General features: G+C 44.6%; 1 protein-coding gene across 1 annotated transcript in view; it reads right to left on the reverse strand.

Annotated features, from left to right (window-relative positions):
* Positions 1 to 1,266: 1,266 nt before the first annotated feature.
* The window catches only part of STK3 (serine/threonine kinase 3), a 465,082-nt gene continuing 441,742 nt past the window's right edge, over positions 1,267 to 24,606 (reverse strand). The window contains exon 11 of the mRNA XM_063924180.1: positions 1,267 to 6,367. Coding sequence (XP_063780250.1) covers positions 6,209 to 6,367 — 159 coding nt within the window. The 3' untranslated portion in view covers positions 1,267 to 6,208. The remainder of the gene's footprint in view (positions 6,368 to 24,606) is intronic.

Raw genomic sequence — 24,606 nt, forward strand, 5'->3', positions numbered from 1 at the left:
TGAGTGACATCCAGCTGCAGCGCTAATCTCCCTTTATGCCCACAGTCTCCCCCCCCCCTCCCCCCCGTCTCCCTGCGGCTCCCCCCCCCCCCCCCTCACCTCCTCTGGGTCCATCTCATTCCAACGACATTTTGATGTCGGATTGAGATGGTCGCAAAGGGAGCCAAAACCTGTCGGATTTGGCCCTGTTTTCAACATCAACATGTGGATCGGCAGCTATTCCGTCAATCCACGTGCTTTTCGACAAGTCGAATGCCTCGACTTGTCGAAAAGCTTTGAATAGGTCGAATCAGGATTCAACCTTAAAAAGTTGAAAACTGCCGTCTTTTCGACAGACGGCAGTTTTCGACTGCAATTGAATATACCCCTATGAGTTCCCAGCACTTCTCACATTGTAAACTCACCTACCTTCTGTTTCGGGTTGGGTTTGGCTGACTGGCGGTCAGGAGACTGACACCGTGATCCCGGTTGTTAGGTGGCCGGAGCGGGGAGGGGGGGCGAGTGCAACAAAGCCCCTTGCAGTCTTGCTGCACTCGCCACGCAGCGGGCTCGGTGACTTGCACGAGTGGAAATAGTCCCTGCTGGTCGGCCATTGGGCCGGCGGGCTGTTGACTGTTTGGGATCCCGGCGGCGGTATAGAGACAGCATCCCATCTGTTTTATGTCATTTTTTTGTGTCATGATCCCCTAAAAAGTACAATTTCCAGGTACACTTTGTAGCGGAGCTGCAACATAAGCACGTAGACTTTTGAGTACTACAGGCCCAACATTTGAGGTTTATAGAACAGAAGTGTAATGAACCTTTTGATATGTACTTACTCCTTTTCAATAAACCTAAACTTAAAATGCCAAGCGGATACAAACATCTGGTAGAAACTGAATCTTACATGCAGAAAGAGCTTACTTGTACAGTTGATCAACAGGGACATTTCCTGGGAGAAAACTTGTACACTTGGCACTGTCCCTGGAAATTGGGGACATGTAGGAATTATGCCCTCGTGCACAAGGGACAGTTTTATAGCAATAAAACCACACACATGGTTTCTAACATCAATTGGTATAAATTTGAAAATATATTTCCCGAAGGCAAGAAACGCAGTTTACACTTTTCTTATGTACTCCATAAACAGCTCCTATCTACATATCTAGGTACACACGTTTCCCGATGTAAAGGACATCGCAGGCAAAAGTAAAAATGATACATATTTATAATTAGGATATTTTCCCCCGTAACACTCTACCGTCACCCTAAAATAAGACAAACACATTGTGAAAAGGTTTTTGTTTTTTATTCTGTACTCAATATGCTCCGCATGTAAGTTATATATTAAAATGAATTCTCATAGAAAGCAAATTGAAGAAACAGTTCTGAAGTGGTTATCCTTATACATAACGAGAGATAAAATAACAGATAGTGACGTTCTACAAACTCGCACGCAAACCTGCAAACAGAACAACGCAAAAATCTGCGCTTCACCAAATATAAACATCTGACAGAAAAACAAAACAAAGTGAAGTAAAAAGAAAAACAAAACAATGTGAAGTAAAAATATTTTTCCTCATTTTAAAAACAGTTCTGGTAAAACGTGAACAACTGGTAACCTTTACCACTCCAGCTACTGTCGGATGATCCTGTTAGGTGTCGCAAGGAAATGGCTGGAGCGCCAAAAGTTGCCTAGCCCACAACAACGTATTGTTTGCGCTACACGAAAAAAAAAAAATTAAACTTGCAGTGTATTCAATTATTGTTGAAGTTATTACAATAATTCAGCTTTTTTTTTATGGAATAACGCACATCAGAGCGCTCCAGCAATTAACTCCTTCACTGCTGAAGACTAATGGTGTGTAGACACGGTGAGATTTTTTCTTACGATTTTGACTATATAGTCAAAATTGTAAGAAAAGTTAGTGTAGATTGCAAGGTGAAAGTCACCTTGCGATCCCGATTCGATGCCGATGTGCGGTCCCGCGCAGTCGGCATCGCAAGAATAGATAGACTGTGCAGGCAAGTCGATTTTGACTATCTCTATAGAAGAGATAGTCAAAATTGACACTTAGCCAAAATCACACATAGGGGTCATTCCGAGTTGTTCGCTAGCTGCTTTCGTTCGCTGTGCAGCGATCAGGAAAAAAGACGGCACTTCTGCGCATGCGTATGCACCGCAATGCCCACGCGCATCGTACTATTACAACGAACGATGAAGTTTCACACAAGGTCTAGCAAAGCTTTTCAGTCGCACTGCTGGCCGCAAAGTGATTGACAGGAAGAGGGCGTTTCTGGGTGTCAACTCACGGTTTTCAGGGGGTGTTCTAAAAAACACAAGCGTGCCAGGAAAAACCCAGGGCGTGTTCGTGACGTCAAAACAGGAACTGAATAGTCTGAAGTGATCGCAAGCGCTGAGTAGGTCTGAAGCTACTCTGAAACTGCACAAAAATATTTTGTAGCCGCTCTGCGATCGTTTCGTTTGCACTTCTGCTAAGCTAAAATACACTGCCAGTGGGAGGCGGCATAGCGTTGGCACGGCTGCTAAAAACTGCTAGCGAGCGAACAACTCGGAATGACCCCCATAGTTCGTATCGCAGGCACACTCATTATGTGTTTGCGATACTGACTTTGTGTCGACCTGGTCCCTGTCGCATAGTGAGAATCGGACATAGCCCGAATCTCACTGTGTGTATGGGCCATTGCTGCTCCCAAGGATAGAGGTGACTTATTTCACCTGTTTCTAGAATAATTGATCCCATGATGTTACAATGGCAGTTTTGCTTTAACCCTTTACTCTGTCCAGTCATCCACTTCCAGGACCGTCATACGCAAATGTTGTTTTGTAAAACGCGTTCAACCGAATGGGCTTCTTGTCACCAGTGACTGACCTTCAGAGCAGCTAGTTCTAAGACACGATACATCACACAGAACAATACAGATGCCCAGAGCTGCAGGCATTGCCCAGATGGGTATCTCCTCGCATTGATGGTATAACTTGACCCTTGGTGTCTATAAGGCAGCAGAATAAAAAATAAGGGAGAGAGGTCATTTGATCGATTTTCTTGCCATGCTGGCTACACTGTAAACGTCACTAAGAAAACCCTGTGCCGACTTTCCTGGCCGCCTTTACAAGGTCACGCTGCTAAATCCGATGCTTCCAGCAAAGCCGGGCAGCTAAGTAGGCTGACTCACAGAATACGAATGCACACAGAGTGAAGGTGCTTTAAACAAAGAGCCTTCCTTTCTAATAAAACAGGGCTGCTAGCAGCAATGTGACATTGTGCATGCTTCCCATATAAATCGCAAAATAAAACTGAGAGCCCAGAGAGCACTGGCTACAATACGGTTTTCAGACTGCAGCGGCATGATATCTTTGGTTACTTAAAAGTTAATGGTCCCTTAATGTAATCTTTGCAACAGATTTGTTCATCTAATAAAAGCACCAGTTTACAGAATTAAAAACAAGTACCGCTCTATACCGTAGGGCTCACCCTTTAGGCTTTGTGAATGATGAAGAAATACATATTGGTGAGGCAAAATCAGGACAGTTTGTAAGTATGCTGAAGCAAAACACAAGGGGGCAGATTCAATTATACATGGCAAGCTTATAGCAGAGCCCAGGGCTATTCAATTGCATCCTGCAATAAGTGAAAAGAAACCTGCAGTATGTAGGGCTTTCTGCTCTTACTGTGGCTAATTGAATCTGCCCCAAGGAGTGCAAAATGCTTCAAAGGGTAATTCCACCCTGACTGAATAATGTCAAATTCTCTGTATTGAACAGTTAAAAGGACGGTGTAGAAATTCAAAAGCAAAGACATTCAAATGTGTCATTGGAGACAGCAAGTGACTGGCTGTTGGCTCTCGACCAATCATATCCCCCAAATCAGAACACGCCCTTTCCTTAGTTCCAGCAGCCTTGCTGTTGTAATACACATTCAATCATTATGCAGAAAGGCCCTTTTAATTTTACAACGATATGAAGTGGCAAAAAGCACACAGACACATGAAAGTCCTTCATATAAGCAGATTAGAGGGCTTGCTACGCATCATGTAACAGTAATATTAATGCGTCTGTGTACACAGACCCTACTTTAACACTGAAAATGTCCTAGTGGTTACTTAATTCTGCACAGAGGCCGAGGCGCCCAGAACAGCACTGAGCAGTCACGGCCTATAAAACAAAGTAGCGATTCCTTAATTGAGGGTGGACATTTCTACACTGTGAGAATAAATAACAGCGGGATAGACTTAATAAACACACAGCAGCTGCCACAAATAACAGAGCCTTCATACACCAATTATTTTATGCTAAAACTGTCAATTGCGGTAAGAAAATAATGTACAGGGGCTTAGCAGTGGTGAGAAAACCGGCTGTAAATCCGGAGGAGCTGACAAGATCAGTGCAAACAGTCATTGCAGGAACCTGCGCTGTGGACATTTAATACCCATTTTATGGCCACCAGTAAATGAAAGAGCCCTGCTTAAAGCTGCAACTCACGTAAATAACATTTAGTGCTATCAAATATCCAGGAAAATCATTACCTGCTTTACTAGCTAACAGGTCCAAAGGTAAGCTAGCAATTACCAGAGACACACTGAATCCAATGCTTCATCTACCTGATCGTGAAAGGGCTAAAGGTCATATTTTCTGCTCTGCAAAGGACACATATGGTCAGTAGGCTTCTCTAATTATTAGGAGAATGCTGAAATTATTAGGAGATTGCCCACTAAGTCCAATTTCCAGATCCTATGGACTGGGTGTGATACAATGATCAGTAAATAGAAGAGCTGCTCTGGTTTACAGGTTATATAACGGTGTCTAGGCTGCTACAACCCACTGCACAACATAACACTTGGGGACTGGACCTTATGAACATTCAAGTTCCTCACGTTTCTGCAAGCAGTAAAGGAAAAAAAAAATGTTTAGGCCTAAAAAGAATTACACTTCTTAGTCATTCGGATAACATAATATCTATACTTAGGTGACTGTTTTTAAATTGCACTGCAAACATTTCCCTAAACTTTGAATAGTGTCTCCATCCTTAAATATCCCACCAAAGACAAATCTGAAAACTAGTCCGATCTGAACACGGAAGACACATGCAGTCCTTACTGTGGTACTCCAAAACAACATAAAATGCTCAGTCTTTACGGTTATTATGGAGGGGTTGTGGCAGAAAGGATGGGCCGGTGGGGAATCCCAATTATATTAACAATACAATACAGTCCACCCCAACCCTGGTACCTTGGTTATTCAAGGAGTACCAAACAATCTTCTCCTACACACATGCCCCTTAGTTTCGAGACTCTCCGGCCATAGAACCTGGACAGTATGTGAATCAACATATCTAGAAGGTAGGATGTTGGGAGAACCTACTCAGTAAACCCTAGCAAATGGCCTCACTAGCTGGGGGAAATTATATTAGATAAATTATGCTGGATTTCTCTTGTAGAGCTGCCCGTGGTAGGAGGTTTGGAATTCCGTCATGTTTCCCGCAGCGGTCACACAATCATTGCCGGAGGTATTGCACAGATGAGATTTCCCTCAATAGATGGAGTCATGGGCTATAAGCAATCTTGAAACCACCCTGTGACGCTGCATCGCTGATGCGTAGAACATGTAACATACATTAGGTCTAGACCTCAGAGCCCAAAAAGCAAAAACACAGAACGTTTGGTCACTAATGAACGTCACAATCGGATGTAACACAAAGAAATAAATAGATAAGTTGTAACTTTAAGGCAAATTAATATTTCCCAAGGTGTTGAACATATTGTCCCTGAAATATTGATATGAAGGAATACTAAAAGAATATGCTGGCTGTGTTCTCCATAAATATGTTGTCACTGTGTTCCTCCTCCTCCATATCAGAGAAAAGGATTCCCCGTAACAATATCACTACATGCATGGACTAGGGCAAAGGGTTGCTAGTGAAAGAATCAGGGTAAAAAAAAGTTTTACCAGTAAAAAATGTAGATTTCTAGACGGGTAGAAATCTACATTAAGGTGGGCAACTGACACCCCGTCTCACTGAGTGACCGAGTGAAGAGGAGAGAACACAACTGATGCATGAAGATGAACACACACACACAAGTTCCCCCAACCAACCACTGCTCCTGGGGGTAAACCTCTGTGTGACGGCCACAGGTTTTCTTTCTGGAGTCCTATAAAATGGTCATGTCCAAATGTGAATAAGGTTCCTGCAGAGAGACTCGGCACTTGTCAGAAGTTCTGTTGCCTCCGCTTCTTGGCATCCATAGCATCCAGGATGGGCTGTCTCTTTGCCGTGTACCTCTGCCGCAGCTCTTCTATCTCTCGCTCCATCATGGGGTCCAGGGCTTTTAGTCTCATCTGCAGCTCCTCGAAACTCAAATTCTTCAGCTGGTGGCAAAAATGTAAAAACAAAACATTAGTATGGAAAAGGAAAAGCACATTGTAGATACTTAAACATACTAAGAAATGGGGCCATACAGATACATTAGGATGGATAGAACAGATTCACTCCATGTCCCAGCATATTACGGATAAATCACCTGGAGCCGCAAGCCATCCATAGATAGCAATCACCACCTGATGTTTAAGATAAACATTACATTTGATTGAATTTCCTGAGGGCACGCTGACCAGGGCCATTCCATATCTGAAGCTGTCAGAGAGAGCGATGCTCATGTTTAATCATCTACGAGGAATATATTTATATACAGCTTATGTACATAGAAATAGCGGCACATACTGAGCATTTCTCTATTGCACTTCATTTACTGCAAATAACTTTAATTCATTCAAAAAGTTGGCAAACTGTTAACAGCAACCCTGATTACAACCAAATATTTTTAAAATTATTTAACAAATTATTTGTTAAAATAATCTAAAACCAGATACACCAGACATGCCACTAAGAGATGCAGAAATAAACAGCACCACTATACTATAAGTCACAGATGGAAGTTCTAGAATAACTATAAGACCACACCTCCTGTGTAAGGCATGCACTGACACAGAGCTGTGATTGGCTAATGGACCAAACTCCATGTACAGATGGAGGACACGCAGGACATGCCAGATCGCAGTGAGCTAACTTGAGCCTAGTTAATGCGCTGCATGTCGCAAAGTACCGATTATCAGTACTTTGCGCATGCACTGGACCCGTACGGCGCATATAGTACAGGTCTGCAACATAGCATGCAGATCTGCAGCAGACAGTCAGTGATTGACGGTCTGCTGCCATTTGGTGACGAAGAGTGGGGCGGCGACAGCCTCCATTCCCAAAAAACAGAGGAGTGTCGCTGCAGTGGTTGGGGAGGGACGAGGCCAGGATGTCCATCAGAGGACAGAGATTTTTTTTTCTTTGTTGTTCTGCGGAGGCCAGTTAGTGTGACCTCATGGGTCATGCAGCCAGTCACAGGTAATCCAATGCTGCATTCCAGGATGCAGCTCAGATCACTAATGCAGCAGAAGGCGTGGTGCCTGTTCTATGTAAGCAGCACTGATAGCAACTCCAACCACATCGGAACCAGGCACCTTGGGGGTCATTCCGAGTTGTTCGCTCGTTGCTGATTTTCGCAACGGAGCGATTAAGGCAAGAATGCGCATGCGCATAGTACGCAGTGCGCATGCGGTTAGTATTTTAGCACAAAACTTAGTAGATTTACTCACGTCCGAACGAAGATTTTTCATCGTTGAAGTGATTGGAGTGTGATTGACAAGAAGTGGGTGTTTCTGGGCGGAAACTGGCCGTTTTCTGGGAGTGTGCGGAAAAACGCGCGAGTGTCTGGAGAAACGGGGGAGTGGCTGGCCGAACGCTGGGCGTGTGTGTGACGTCAAACCAGGAACGAAACGGCCTGAGCTGATCGCAATCTGTGAGTAAGTCTCGAGCTACTCAGAAACTGCTAAGAAATTTCTATTCGCAATTCTGCTAATCTTTCGTTCCGAATTCTGCTAAGCTAAGATACACTCCCAGTAGGCGGCGGCTTAGCGTGTGCAATGCTGCTAAAAGCAGCTAGCGAGCGAACAACTCGGAATGACCCCCCTTGTCCGCTCAACAGCGATGGCACTAAAGTGAGGCACAGTTACGAATGGTGCGATCGAACCACTGTGCAAACGAAGGCTTCATTGTAGGGCAGTAAAGCAAATCCATCTAGAGTGAAAATCTGCATCTGGATAAACACTGTTGTGATTTAAGAAATGCAACTTGAACTTTGTTTTGCAGGGGAAATGCAGACTGCTTTTGCATGTACAGTAGTTTAACTTGGAGACTCCTGTATTATAGGGTTCTGCGAAGGTGCACATTTGTATTTTCAAGCTGGATTTACTCTAATGAGGCGCCACTAAAACAGTGAATTCTTTAAGATTTCCAATGGAACCTGTTTTCATTACAACATACAAGAAGTTAATCACTCCAAACCAAGTGTATACACAGGACACCCCTTATCCCAAACTCCCTTTAACTTCAGCCAAGCACTACATTCAGCACTGGGTGTAAATGTGGTCCCCCTTATAGTCCCTTATTGCCACCCCCAAAATTCCCTATTGTAACCCAACGGGCTGGTCTACAACAGTCACTGTTATTTCAATGCAGTTTCCAGACAATACAACTCATCTCGTTCTCTAACGTTGGTTTCAATGCAATAATAAAATCTCTAGGCAGTATTCCACTTATTGAAAGTCACAGTGGGTCACTGCTGTCATGGAGGATAGAGCTTGCCAGGTATCCAGCATGTGCCATTTATAAATAACAAGCTGCTGGAAGATGGTTTATTATATTGATTTGATCTTACACATACTGTATTTTTCCACAGGGCTTCCAGACATAAATAATTGTTTCAGAAAACCTGTGTCTGGGCAATCCAAACACATCCGTTGTGATTAATGAATCCTTGTGAACATCCTGAAGTGCATTTAAAAGTTACTACTGAAAACATTGTAGAATGCATTGTAGAATTATTCATTTAGTCGTTTTATATCCAAATAATCTTTAAGTGATCTGAATAACAATCTGAAGATGAATATCCCATTCGATATGCTCAGTTAATCACATAGGACATTTTCAAATTCGAGTCAGTCCTGCTTCACACTGAAGACTAGCGGCAGGATGTAATGGAGTCCGAGATCGCTGGAGGTGCGGGATGCCGGCTGATATCAGATTTTTTTTTTAAAGGGGCAATCACTTACAAGGCATGGTTTTGTCTTGTAAGTGATTGAACCTTTAAAAAAACCCAAACGTCCTAGATTGGCCAGCTGGCATACCGCATCTCCGGTGATCTTGGACTCCATTACATCCCGCCATAGGTTTGTCTGTCTGAAACTGATTTAGGGGGTAATTCAGATCTGATCGCTGGGCTGCATTTTTTGCTGCCCTGTGATCAGATAGTCGCCGCCTACAGAGTGTATTATCGCTGTGTAAGTGTGCGATCGCATGTGTAGCAGAGCTGTACAAACTGATTTTGTGCAGTCTCTGCGCAGCCCAGGACTTACTCTTCCAGTGCGATTGTTTCCTGCTGATCGGGGTCGGAGCGGACGTCAGACACCCTCCCTGAAAACGCCTGAGCCAGTCTGTGTTTTTCCGGACACTCCTGGAAAAAACAGTCAGTTGCCACCCACAAACGGCCTCTTCCTGTCAATCACCTTGTGAACGCCCGTGCGTTTGGATTTCTCGCACCATCCCGTCACAGGGTGCCGATGCCCGTTGCAGCCTTGCGACGCGCCAGCGCAGTGCACACACAGTTCGGATCTGATCGCCCGCTGTGTGAAAACGCACAGCAGCGATCAGATCTGAATGACCCCTTAGTCATGCTGATTATTAAAACAACTGCTATATTAAGGGCAATAAAATGATTCAAAGGAAAGTTGTCCTTTCACCTAGTTAAACCCTTATCCACAGAGCCATGGAAAAATGCTGAACGGAGCAAACCCCAGGGGTCCGGAATTAGCTTCAAAGTCTCTACTGAAAAGTGCGTCCGTGTGAGCGTGCACATAAATAAGATGTGGACATTGCAGCTTCTGGTTGGTCCTCTCACTTCGGAAACCTTTTATATAGCGATGAACAAAAATATTGCCCCGCATTAGGTGGTAATACAGCTTCCTGTACATTGTTCAGAAACGTGATCGCAAACACAGGATGCCTCCGGCTATTGGGGAAATTGTAATTCATTCATCAAAGTGTCACAGTTTCTGATACTCCATAAGCATTTATACTCCATAGGCACATATTTGCGGCAGACCTGACATGAGGAATTAATCAAGAACAATTGAGCTGCATTTACAATCTCCTCTCGGCCTTCTCACAGTCCAGAACATTTTGCAGTCTCATTAAGAAAACCGTCAGTATATTGCTGTATAACCACTGATGCATTTCATCACTCTGAGGGGTCAGGGTCTCACACAGTGACGTGCAGAATGATGCAGTGTCCCGGTGTTACCAGCTGCTTTCGTAAATCGTTTCATTGCAGAATCCTAGGCTTGGCCAAGAGCTGTAACATGATGTATTTAAAGTATAATAAGAATTTACTTACCGATAATTCTATTTCTCGGAGTCCGTAGTGGATGCTGGGGTTCCTGAAAGGACCATGGGGGGAATAGCGGCTCCGCAGGAGACAGGGCACAAAAAAGTAAAGCTTTTACCAGATCAGGTGGTGTGCACTGGCTCCTCCCCCTATGACCCTCCTCCAGACTCCAGTTAGGTACTGTGCCCGGACGAGCGTACACAATAAGGGAGGCAATTTGAATCCCGGGTAAGACTCATACCAGCCACACCAATCACACCGTACAACTTGTGATCTAAACCCAGTTAACAGTATGATAACAGAAAGAGCCTCTTAAAGATGGCTCCTTAACAATATAACCCGAATTTGTTAACAATAACTATGTACAGTATTGCAGATAATCCGCACTTGGGATGGGCGCCCAGCATCCACTACGGACTCCGAGAAATAGAATTATCGGTAAGTAAATTCTTATTTTCTCTATCGTCCTAAGTGGATGCTGGGGTTCCTGAAAGGACCATGGGGATTATACCAAAGCTCCCAAACGGGCGGGAGAGTGCGGATGACTCTGCAGCACCGAATGAGAGAATTCCAAGTCCTCTTTTGCCAGGGTATCAAATTTGTAGAATTTTACAAACGTGTTTTCCCCCGACCACGTAGCTGCTCGGCAGAATTGTAATGCCGAGACCCCTCGGGCAGCCGCCCAAGATGAGCCCACCTTCCTTGTGGAATGGGCCTTAACAGATTTAGGCTGTGGCAGGCCTGCCACAGAATGAGCAAGTTGAATTGTGTTACAAATCCAACGAGCAATCGTCTGCTTAGAAGCAGGGGCACCCAACTTGTTGGGTGCATATAGTATCAACAGCGAGTCAGATTTTCTGACTTCAGCCGTCCTTGAAATGTATATTTTTAAGGCTCTGACAACGTCCAACAACTTGGAGTCCTCCAAGTCGCCAGTGGCCGCAGGCACCACAATAGGTTGGTTCAGGTGAAACGCTGATACCACCTTAGGGAGAAAATGCGGACGAGTCCTCAGTTCTGCCCTATCCGAATGGAAGATTAGATAAGGGCTTTTATAAGATAAAGCCGCCAATTCAGATACTCTCCTGGCGGAAGCCAGGGCCAGTAACATAGTCACTTTCCATGTGAGATATTTAAAATCCACCTTTTTCAATGGTTCAAACCAATGGGATTTGAGGAAATCTAAAACTACATTTAGATCCCACGGTGCCACCGGAGGCACCACAGGAGGCTGTATATGCAGTACTCCTTTAACAAAAGTCTGTACCTCAGGAACTGAGGCCAATTCTTTTTGGAAGAATATTGACAGGGCCGAAATTTGAACCTTAATAGATCTCAATTTGAGACCCATAGACAATCCTGATTGTAGGAAATGTAGGAAACGACCCAGTTGAAATTCCTCCGTCGGAACACTCCGATCCTCGCACCACGCGACATATTTTCGCCAAATGCGGTGATAATGTTTCGCGGTGACTTCCTTCCTTGCCTTAATCAAGGTAGGAATGACTTCTTCTGGAATGCCTTTCCCTTTTAGGATCTGGCGTTCAACCGCCATGCCGTCAAACGCAGCCGCGGTAAGTCTTGAAAGAGACAGGGACCCTGTTGTAGCAGGTCCCTTCTCAGAAGTAGAGGGCACGGGTCGTCCGTGACCAACTCTTGAAGTTCCGGGTACCAAGTCCTTCTTGGCCAATCCGGAGCCACTAGTATTGTTCTTACTCCTCTTCACCGTATAATCTTCAATACCTTTGGTATGAGAGGCAGAGGAGGAAACACATATACTGATTTGTACACCCAAGGTGTTACCAGTGCGTCCACAGCTATTGCCTGTGGATCTCTTGACCTGGCGCAATACTTGTCCAGTTTCTTGTTGAGGCGAGACGCCATCATGTCTACCATTGGTCTTTCCCAACAGTTTATTAGCATGTGGAAGACTTCTGGATGAAGACCCCACTCTCCCGGGTGAATATCGTGTCTGCTGAGGAAGTCTGCTTCCCAGTTGTCCACGCCCGGGAAGAACACTGCTGACAGTGCTATTACGTGATTCTCCGCCCAGCGAAGAATCTTGGCAGCTTCTGCCATTGCACTCCTGCTTCTTGTGCCGCCCTGTCTGTTTACATGGGCGACCGCCGTGATGTTGTCCGACTGAATCAACACCGGTTTTCCTTGCAGGAGTGGTTCCGCCTGGCTTAGAGCATTTTAGATTGCTCTTAGTACCAGAATGTTTATGTGAAGAGACTTTTCCAGGTTCGTCCATACCCCCTGGAAGTTTCTTCCTTGTGTGACTGCTCCCCAACCTCTCAGGCTGGCGTCCGTGGTCACCAGGATCAAATCCTGTATGCCGAATCTGCGGCCCTCCAATAGATGAGCCTTTTGCAACCACCACAGAAGATATACCCTTGTCCTTGGCGACAGGGTTATTCGCAGGTGCATCTGAGGATGCGACCCTGACCATTTGTCCAACAGATCCCTTTGGAAAATTCTTGCATGGAATCTGCCGAATGGAATTGCTTCGTAAAAAGCCACCATTTTTCCCAGGACTCTTGTGCATTGATGTACAGACACCTTTCCTGGTTTTAGGAGGTTCCTGACAGGTCGGATAACTCCTTGGCTTTTTCCTCGGGAAGAAAAACCTTTTTCTGAACCGTGTCCAGAATCATCCCTAGGAACAGCAGACGTATCGTCGGAAAAAAGCTGCGATTCTTGGAATATTTAGAATCCAGTCGTGCCGTCGAAGAACTACTTTAGATAGTGCTCTTCCGACCTCCAACTGTTCTCTGGAACTTGCCCTTTTTAGGTCGTGCAAGTAAGGGATAATTTAGATGCCTTTTTTCTTTGAAGAAACATCTTTTCGGCCATTACCTTGGTAAAAAGGCCCGGGGTGCCGTGGATAATTCAAACGGCATCGTCTGAAACTGATATTGACAGTTCTGTACCACGAACCAGAGGTACCCTTGATGAGAAGGACAAAATTTGGACATGGAGGTAATCCTTGATGTCCAGGGACACCATATAGTCCCCTTTTTTCCGGTTCGCTATCACTGCTCAGAGTGACTTTATCTCGATTTGAACCTTTTATGTAAGTGTTCAAAACATTTTAGATTTAGACTATGTGTCACCAAGCCGTCTGGCTTCAGTACCACAATATAGTGTGGAAAAATAATACCCTTTTCCTTGTCGTAGGAGGGGTACTTTGATTATCACCTGCTGGATATACAGCTTGTGAATTGTTTCCAATGCTGCCTCCCTGTCGGAGGGAGCCGTTGGTAAAGCAGACTTCAGGAACCTGCGAGGAGAAGATGTCTCGACTCTCCAATCTTTACCCCTGGGATAATACTCGTACGATCTAGGGGTCAACTTGCGAGTGATCCCACTGCGCCCTGAGACTCTTGAGACTACCCCCCCACCTTGAGTCCGCTTGCACGGCCCCAGCGTCATGCTGAGGACTTGGCAGACGCGGTGGAGGGCTTCTTTTCCTGGGAAAGGGCTGCTTTTAGCTGAGATGTAACTTGGGGTAAAAAAGGTTGGATTTCCCAGCTGTTGCTGTGGTCCCCAGGTCCGATGGACCGACCCCCAAATAACTCCTTCCCTTTATACAGCAATACTTCCATCTGCCGTATGGGATCTGTATCACCTGACCACTGTCGTGTCCCTGACATCTTCTGGGAGATATGGACAACGCACTTATCTTGATGCCAGAGAGCAAATATCCCTCTGTGCATCTCACATACATATATATAGAATGCATCCTATTAAATGCTCTACATGAATAAAATATTTTCAGTCAGGGAATCCGACCAAGCCAACCCAGCACTGCATCTCCAGGCTGATGGCGATCGCTGGTCGCAGTATAACCACCGTATGTGTGTATATACTTTTTAGGATATTTTTCCAGCTTCCTATCAGCTGGCTCCTTGAGGGCGGCCGTATCTGGAGACGGTAACGCCACTTGATAAGCGTGTGAGCGCCTTATCACCCTAAGGGGTGTTTCCCAACGTACCCTAATTTCTGGCGGGAAAGGGTATAACGCCAATATTTGCTATCGGGGTAACCCTACGCATCATCACACACTTCATTTTATTTTATCTGATTCAGGAAAAACTACAGGTAGTTTTTTCACTCCCACATAATACCCTTTCTTGTGGTACTTGTAGTATCAGAAACACGTAACACCTCCTTCATTGCCCTTAACGTGTGGCCCTAATGAGAAATACGTTTGTTTATTCACCGTCGACACTGTATTCAGTGTCCGTGTCTGTGTCTGTGTCGACCGACTGAGGTAAATGGGCGTTTTTAAAACCCCTGACGGTGTTTCTGAGACGCCTGGACCGGTCCTAATAGATTGTCGGCCGTCTCATGTCGTCAACCGACCTTGCAGCGTGTTGACATTCTCACGTAATTCTCTAAATAAGCCATCCATTCCGGTGTCGACTCCCTAGAGAGTGACATCACCATTACAGGCAATTTCTCCGCCTCCTCACCAACATCGTCCTCATACATGTCGACACACACGTACCGACACACAGCACACACACCGGGAATGCTCTGACAGAGGACAGGACCCACTAGCCCTTTGGGGAGACAGAGGGAGAGTCTGCCAGCACACACCAAAAACGCTATAATTATATAGGGACAACCTTATATAAGTGTTTCTCCCTTATAGCATCTTTTATATATATACAATATCGCCAAAATCAGTGCCCCCCCTCTCTGTTTTAACCCTGTTTCTGTAGTGCAGTGCAGGGGAGAGCCTGGGAGCCTTCTCTCCAGCTTTTCTGTGAGAGAAAATGGCGCTGTGTGCTGAGGAGATAGGCCCCGCCCCTTTTTCGGCGGGCTCGTCTCCCGCTATTTTTGAAGTTAGGCAGGGGTTAAATATCTCCATATAGCCTCTGTGGGCTATATGTGAGGTATTTTTTGCCTCTAATAAGGTTTTTATTTGCCTCTCAGAGCGCCCCCCCCAGCGCTCTGCACCCTCAGTGACTGTTGTGTGAAGTGTGCTGAGAGGAAAATGGCGCACAGCTGCAGTGCTATGCGCTACCTTAAGAAGACTGAGGAGTCTTCAGCCGCCGATTTTGGACCTCTTCTCTCTTCAGCGTCTGCAAGGGGGCCGGCGGCGCGGCTCCGGTGACCATCCAGGCTGTACCTGTGATCGTCCCTCTGGAGCTAGTGTCCAGTAGCCAAGCAGCAAATCCACTCTGCACGCAGGTGAGTTCACTACTTCTCCCCTAAGTCCCTCGTTGCAGTGATCCTGTTGCCAGCAGGACTCACTGTAAAGTAAAAAACCTAAGCTAAACTTTCTCTAAGCAGCTCTTTAGGAGAGCCACCTAGATTGCACCCTTCTCGTTCGGGCACAAAATCTAACTGGAGTCTGGAGGAGGGTCATAGGGGGAGGAGCCAGTGCACACCACCTGATCTGGTAAAAGCTTTACTTTTTTGTTCCCTGTCTCCTGCGGAGCCGCTATTCCCCCCATGGTCCTTTCAGGAACCCCAGCATCCACTTAGGACGATAGAGAAATATTATTATTACTACCAGTTATTTATATAGCGCACACATATTCAGCAGCGCTTTACAGAGTATTTGCCCATTCACATCAGTCCCTGCCCCGGTGGAGCTTACAATCTATATTCCCTATCACATGTACACACGGACACATTCACACTAGGGGTAATTTTGTTGGAAGCCAATTAACCTACCAGTATATTTTTGGATTATGGGATGAAACCGGAGTACCCGGAGGAAACCCACGCAAGTACGAGGAGAATATACAAACTCCGCACAGTTAGGGGCATGGTGGGAATTGAACCCATGACCTCAGTGCTGTGAGGCGGTAATGCTATCCATTACACCATCCGTACCTTAACATTATACAGGATCACAGCCCATTATCTGGGTCAGTCTGCACTTCCACAGTCACATATAGATTATCCTATAACAAGTGAACAGTCATTTGTCCGCAATATGAACATAAAAGGTAATGTCACAGACGTCTGAGAGCATGTAACTACATTTTCAGGTTTTTCCCCAGTAAATCTTCCCATTCTTCTGTTTTTAAGACACACTGACATAAGTGCAGTTCCATTCCTTAAGCAGCTGCCATACCCTGGGATCACTTCTCTGACTGTGCATGAATGAATGATCAGCCTATTATGTACATCTCTTTATCAACACTCCCCTGGGTATATGGAAATCTGTATTCTACACTCCAAATTATAAAATGTCATAATAGAGGAAATCCACTTAACTATTAGAGCTGCAGTCCCAAATAAAAGTTTTTGTTATTGTTTTTTTGTGTGCTTTAAATAGCAAGTTAAGTACCTTTGAAAGATGCATCGGATAGTGGGGGTTATTCAGAGATGAATGCAGATCACTGCATACGCAGCCAAGATTTGCGTTGATCTCTGTACATGCTGAGGGCCGCCCCCCGATACATACGCAATTAGATTGTGGAGGCATCAGGTCTAAGGTTGACAGCCCAGGCGGTCAACGTCCATTTTTTACATTTGGAGCGGCTGCATGTGACGTGATGTTTTTTCCAGTGCAGCTCCCTCAACACCATAATTGTGCCCGTGCCTGTCAATCGCCTTGTGGCTGCATATTTCAGGGATTCAGCCGCTATGTGTAAGGTCGTGCACGCGCACAATGACCACCTGGATGCAGCCGCTGCGAGCATCCAGGTCTGAATCAGGCCTAGTGGTTGTTCTTATTTATCATCCTTATCTCATTATTAATACATCTCTGGAGGAAAAACAATAACGGCTGAAAAAGGCCCGCAGCCAGATTAAGCCTCGGTGGCAACCGTGGCACTTAAGACAGGGGGGTCTAGGTGAAGCGGGGATTGAGCCGTGGTATTTGTATATTAGATTATGCATACCTCTCAACATGACCTATTCCAGGAGGGCCAAGTGCTCTCTACCTGGACTTCCCTCTGAATATATGATTGGCATCACCTGTGTTTAACTATTTAAATAATAAGAAAGGTATTCCAACAGAGATGATTGCAATTGTATACAGACTCAGAGACTCAGTCGCACACAGATATACAACTGTCATATCAAATTAAGCAGCAATCTTCTTGTGTGTCCTAATTGCATCGCGTTACGGCTAAAATTCATTTTCGGCAACAAAGACACCTGATGCTAGCAGATTCTCACAGGATCTGGCGTGCCGAGAGGGGCTGTTTGGCACAACTGCAGCAATGGTTTATTAGGATACATCTACAGTGCATTCGGAAAGTGTTCACAGCGCTTCACTTTTTCCACATTTTGTTATGTTACAGCCTTATTCCAAAATGGAATAAATAATTTTTCCCCTCAAAATTCTACACACAATACCCCATAATGACAACATAAAAAAAGTTTGAGATTTTTGCAAATTTATTAAAAATAAAAAAACTAAGAAATCCCATGTACACTCTTTTGCAGCAATTACAGCCTCAAAACTTTTTGAATATGATGCCACAAGCTTGGCACATCTATTTTTGTGCAGTTTCGCCCATTCCTTTTTGCAGCACCTCTCAAGCTCCATCAGGTTGGATGGGAAGCGTCGGTACACAGCCATTTTCAGATCTCTCCAGAGATGTTCAATCGGATTCAAGTCTGGGCTCTGGCTGGGCCACTCAAGGACATTCACAGAGTTGTCCTGAAGTCACTCCTTTGATATCTTGGCTGTGCGCTTAGGGTCGTTGTCCTGCGGAAAGATGAACCGCCGCCCCAGTCTGAGGTCAGAGTGCTCTGGAGCAGATTTTCATCAAGGATGTCTCTGTACATTGCTGCATTCATCCTTCCCTCTATCCTGACTAGTATCCCAGTTACGGACGATGAAAAACATCTCACAGCATGATGCTGCCACCACCATGCTTCACTGTAGGGATGGTATTGGCTTGGTGACGAGCGGTGCCTGGTTTCCTCCAAACACGACGCCTGGCATTCACGCCAAAGAGTACAATCTTTATTTCATCAGACCAGAGAATTTTGTTTCTCATGGTCTGAAAGTCCTTCAGGTGCATTTTGGCAAACTCCAGGCAGGCTGTCGTGTGCTTTTTACTAAGGAGTGGCTTCCGTCTGGCCACTCTACCATACAGGCCTGATTGGTGGAGATGGTTGTCCTTCTGGAAAGTTCTCCTCTACTCCACAGAGGAATGCTGTAGCTCTGACAGAGTGACCATCACTGACTAGGGCTCTTCTCCCCCACTTGCTCAGTTTAGTTGGCCGGGCAGCTCTATGAAGAGTCCTGGTGGTTCCGAACTTCTTCCATTTATGGATGATAGAGGTCACTGTGCTCATTGGACCTTCAAAGCAGCAGATATTTTTCTGTACCCTTCCCCAGATTTGTGCCTCGAGACAATCCTGCTTGGTTTGTGCTCAGACATGCACTGTCAAGTGTGGGACCTTATATAGACAGGTGTGTGCCTTTCCAAATCATTGTTCAATCAACTGAATTTACCACAGGTGGACTCCAATTAAGCTGTAGGAACATCTCAAGGATGATCAGTGGAAACAGGATGCACATGAGCTAAATTTTGAGCTTCATGGCAAAGGCTGTGAATACTTATGTACATGTGATTTTTTTTTGTGTTTTATTTATAATAAAATTTGCAAAAATTACAAAAAACACTTTTCTCTCAATGTCATTATGGGGTAGTGCGTGTAGTATTTGGAGGGAAAAATGAATTTATTCCATTTTGGAATAAGGCTGTAACATAGCACAATGTGGAAAAAGTGAAGCGATATGAATACTTTCCGGATGCACTGTATGTGTCTACTTTAAAAACCTATCATTTTATAGAAGGTACTCGCTAAATGCTAGCATATTCTCCACCTAAAGGAACTGTATCAAACCTGAGAGTTTGATATGTCTTCCCCTATGTATCACATAATCTGAGGCTATGCCTGATATCTCTCACATTTTCATTTTAGGGGAAATGTATCATGCTATTGTATGAATGCAAATTTTGCATAAATCCCCATCCCAACTAATCGTGTTTTCTTCTCCCATCAGGGAATTAACTCCGTCACTGTTATATATACACAAGTCGAGTACATTAACAATAAATAACTCCCCAACTGTCATGATTTGCCATGACTGTAAAGGACTATACACACGGTGCGATTTTTCTTACGATTTTGACTATATAGTCAAAATCGTAAGAAAATATAGTGCATATGGCACCGTGTGTATAGTCCTTGCGATGCCGATGCGCGGTCCCTCAGGATTGTCATCGCAAGGAAAAATAGACTGTGCAGGCAGCCCAACATTGACTAGATCGGTGGAGCCAGGCACCGGCCCCATCGAATAGTCAATGTCGGGTATACGGCGCATCGCGCCGTCTGTACACACCTTAAGCAGACCATGTATTTACATGTCTGACCTGACCGCATTCTTACAGCTAAACATAAATATATATATATACACAGGTGACACGTAGTAATGAGACACTTGTTAGGAGTAAGAAAACCAATTTCTCTTGTATCTTGTATTTAATCTCTTCCGCTTATGCTGCACTAGGATCTGCATGTACTCACTTAGTACAGGACTCTGCCATATCCCCAGTACCTTGTTACATACAGAGACCGGAATTAAAATGACACAGATAATAAAACAGACAGAAACCATTGCTTTGTTCTGGAGCGCATATTATACTGGGAAATTATGTCCAAACCACCAGGCTACAAACAGAATTGCAGACCTCGTCAAAAGACTGCCTTCTAGATAAATAATTCCTCCTCTGGCTTTATACTGGTTGGGGACAGCGGAGGAGACAGAAACTACAGAGCATAGAGAGAATGGGAATAAAGGTATCTGCATATTATTGTGTTTACGTTACGGCTAACAAGCAGAAATAACATAACAAAGAAGTGTTGCTGGCTGGCTGAGTAATAAATACTTTCTCCAGACTCACAAGCCATGCCCTCAACACATACATGTAAGGGGCATGTGGGGAACTCTTACGGGCATGTAAGGGCCAAATGGAGGGCTCTTATAGACTTACAGTAGTTGCTTATGGGCATGTAAGGAGCATGTAGTAGTTGATTACGGGCATGTAAAGGGCCTCATACACTACAGCGACATACACTACAGCGACATGTAAGACACTATGTCGCATAAGATTTCCATTGAACCACCTGGCAGCCTCCCGGGCGGCAGGATCACATAAGATACATCGTATGTGGTCCTTTTACATATATTGGGGGGAATTCAAATGTTTGAAATGTCGGTTGGGTGTCTGTTATTTCCTGTCTATTAGATAGGATAAACCAGACACCCAACTGACTTTTCAAACATTTGAATTTCCCCCAATGTATCTAATGCAATTCCAGCCATGCCTGTGGGATCAGAGATATCATGAGTGCAGCACTAACGAGCTAGGGGCTCCGATCCGATGCTCACGGGTCCTCGGATCGGATATAGAACACATCCGATTAGACACTTTTCATCCGATTTATAAGCCCGTAAAGTCGAGTGTTGAGTCAAAACATGCAACACAAAAGGTAAATAAACATTTTGATTGTTCTGTCTTTGCGACATATCGTAATTTGTTATATTTTATGTATATGTGTACAGTATTGTGTGTTTATTATAGAGGAACACACATATGAAAGGTAAACTAGTCTCTTTAGCTACATATACCCTAGAAAGATAGAATTATCTGTGAATACGCCCAATGCAACAGTCATCAGCCAATGGCTTCACATTTTAAACATTATAATGAACTACAGGTTCAGATGGGTCTAAAATGTAAATGACAAAGCGTAAAGAAATTGTTAAGAGAAGAATGGGGAACTTTGAAGAGCTGTAAGGTATGCTGGGCACACAGAATCTGCAGTTCAAGAGCGTCATACATTATATATTCGCTTTTCACATCTGCCAGAGATCTAGAAATGTCATTTGATCTTCACTTCGTCTCTTAGAGAAGCTGCACTGTCTCCTTCAGCAAAGGTTGAGTGCAAACCAGGATATTTGAAACGTTTCATGATTTGTGCAAATGAAATTCTACAATATGAAACAAAGGCTGCGAGTCATATTGTAAAATTTCATTTGCACAATTCATGAAATGTTTAGGAGAGCCATAGAAATGGATGAAAAGCATGACCCTGATAATACGTTATCACCTTACTTACTAACTGCCCCTAGTGTCTCCGTTGTACACAATTTATCCTAGGAAGTTCTCTGGATTGTGTATTACACGGCATATGTAATGGTAACCTACATTAATATAGTTTTATCTCTTAGATAAAAGATAATCCCATAATATATGCAGCAGGGAGACTTCAATGTCTGTAAATGATAAGAAAGCAAATTAGTTATATTTTTCAAGTATGATGCCAGCAAACAGATCTCTTCTATTATATCCTCCTATTGATCCCCCACCTCACTAATAATAATTTTCCTGTCCGCCAATATATCCCAGCTTATCCAAACACATTCTGATCAATTACTTGTAGTCTATCTACTTCAATCACTTCTTACTGGACATGTTAATAATATTATTGTGTTAATGTCACTGAAATCAACATTCTTGGGTGCTTATGTAATAGCCTGCAGGCAGTTGCGGATCTTGCTACGGGCATGCAGGATTTTTGCCCGGGGCGCCGCCGCCGTAGCAAGATCTGCTACTGGTGCCCCCCGGTCCTCGGTAGATGGGGTGCGCGATGACTTATGCAATTGTAGGAGCGGCACTTAGACACTAGGGGTCATGATTGACCTCTAGTGTCTATGCAGTGCTATGAGAGAGACGTCATGACGTCTCTCCCATAGATCAGAGGAGCGGCCCCGGCGGCCGGAGATGGAGGGCAGCAACGGTCGGGAATCAGGAGCGGGGATGGTGAGTACTTATTTATTTTCGTAAGCGGCACAACTCTACTGGGGGCACAAACGGGGACACAACTCTACTGGGGGCACAAACGGGGACACAACTCTACAGGGTGCATAACTGACCACGCCCCTTTATGAAGCCACGCCGCTATTTTCACCCGGGGTGCCACAAGGGCTAGAACCGGCCCTGCCTGCAGGATTCAGGCAGGAGTGAGCTTCCAGGAAGTCTGCCCATATTTTTAAAGAGGCAATTATTTAAAAGGCACAACCATCCTCGTTTGATGATGGCTGCTTTAAAAAAATATAATCAGATTCGCCAGAAGCTCGTCCCTGCATCTCGCTGGCTATTATATAAACCCTTTGTACTTGATACTATCGTATACAAAAAAGCTATTTAAAGATGATTCTTGTTCTTTGTTACAGAAAGTTCTGCCAGTGGCTCAACTTGTTATAGAGGTTGTTTCCAGAGAAATATTTATTTTATTATTTATTACCAGTTATTTATATAGCGCACACATATTCCGCAGCGCTTTACAGAGAATATTTGCCCATTTACATCAGTCCCTGCCCCAGTGGAGCTTACAATCTATATTCCCTACCACATGTACACACAGACACATTCACACTAGGGTTTTGTTGGTAACCAATTAACCTACCAGTATATTTTTGGATTGTGGGAGGAAACCCACGCAAGTACGGAGAGAAGAAACAAACTCCACACAGTTAGGGCCATGGTAGGAATCGAACCCATGACCTCAGTGCTGTGAGGCAGTAATGCTAACCATTACACCATCCGTACTGCCCCATCCAAAAGCAAAAAGATACTGGATGTTAGATGCAATGAGATGTCACAAAGCTACAAGTGATCTGTTCAGCTTCAGGGTAAAAAAACCCAATTGTATTGAAGATACGATTAGCCAGAATAAGATAAAGGTTTCCTTATTTGTAGATATTGTACTGCAAGACAATCCTATTAGAGGCACTGATCTAAAACAGATTGCTTACATTCCTAGCTAATGACAAGCAATGAGATGTAATGAGTTATTGCACTTTGTGCAACAGTTCAATCCCTGGTTCAGCTAGTCCGGGAAATCCTTAGTCAGGTTACAGATCACACTGACAAGTACATGGTACCACAATTTGAACAGGCGCAGATCAGCACAGAGCGCATATATGCCCGATAAAGTCGTATTCTTTATGGGTAGAGGCAAAAACCACTTATTGATGACAGCGGTTACCATCATTAGTTAATTTGCTTGCGATTAGAGTTTGCGAATGCAACACTGACGCCAGGTGTTACCGTCTTCATTGTTCAATCTCATACATACTTTTGGTGCAGCGCGCAGTCTGTGTGTGTGGTGTGAACAAAGTAGTATCTTATGGTATAGCGTGCGTCTGAATAAGTAAGGATTGTTGTTTCTGATGCTAATAACAAACTTTAGTTTAAGGTTGTAGTCATGTTGTACATAGATGCAGTTGTATACAGTTGTAGTGATAGCAAGAGTAATGCACAGCACACAGTAGTGAATATCAGAAATGGCAGAGATGGTTCACAGTTCATGGCTGCAGATCAGATTTCTTATTTGTCTACACAACGGTGGTGAATGCAGTCTTAATTGTCTGTTAAGCGGTAGTCCGTATGGCAGAGTTGACAATATGCGGTGGGGTTCTTGTGCTGGAGGGCTGAGCCCCCCAGGTTGAAGAACTTGCCCCTTCTGGTGGATGGACTGCAATCAACAGAAAATGGACTAGAACAAACTGTATGTAAACAAACTCCCATCCAGCATCAAGAAATAACCAATGGTATGAAGCAGCAATCATAACAGACAACCAGCACAGCCAATGAGAGCATCCACAGCACAACCAATTGCATCAAGCAGCAACCATAACGGACAACCAGCATAGCCAATGAGAGCATCTGCAGCACAACCAATCACCTACCGGAACTGGGTCCAAGATGGCCTTTTAACCCCTTCCATGCTGAACCACATGCTCACACCACTCCCTGAGGATGGCCTAACATAGGCAGAAATGTGTTGGCGCACATTAAGACATCACCAACATTAATTACCACAACCTGTGATCCCTATCAACCACCTAAACCTACTTACCGTCTGGGTATCAAATCGCAGATTACGGGGCAAGCGAGATCTTGCGACACCGCAGGTCCCCGAAGTATCGCACATACCAGCGGTCCCCCAGGCAACCAGCCACGAGAACCACAGCATTCTCCGGCAACACAGGGGACGGAGAGCAAGTAGACCGTAGCACGCACATTGATTCTGGGGAACCTTTGGCCCTCCAGCTGT

Source organism: Pseudophryne corroboree, chromosome 5 (assembly GCF_028390025.1).
Source record: "Pseudophryne corroboree isolate aPseCor3 chromosome 5, aPseCor3.hap2, whole genome shotgun sequence".
Taxonomy (NCBI): domain Eukaryota; kingdom Metazoa; phylum Chordata; class Amphibia; order Anura; family Myobatrachidae; genus Pseudophryne; species Pseudophryne corroboree.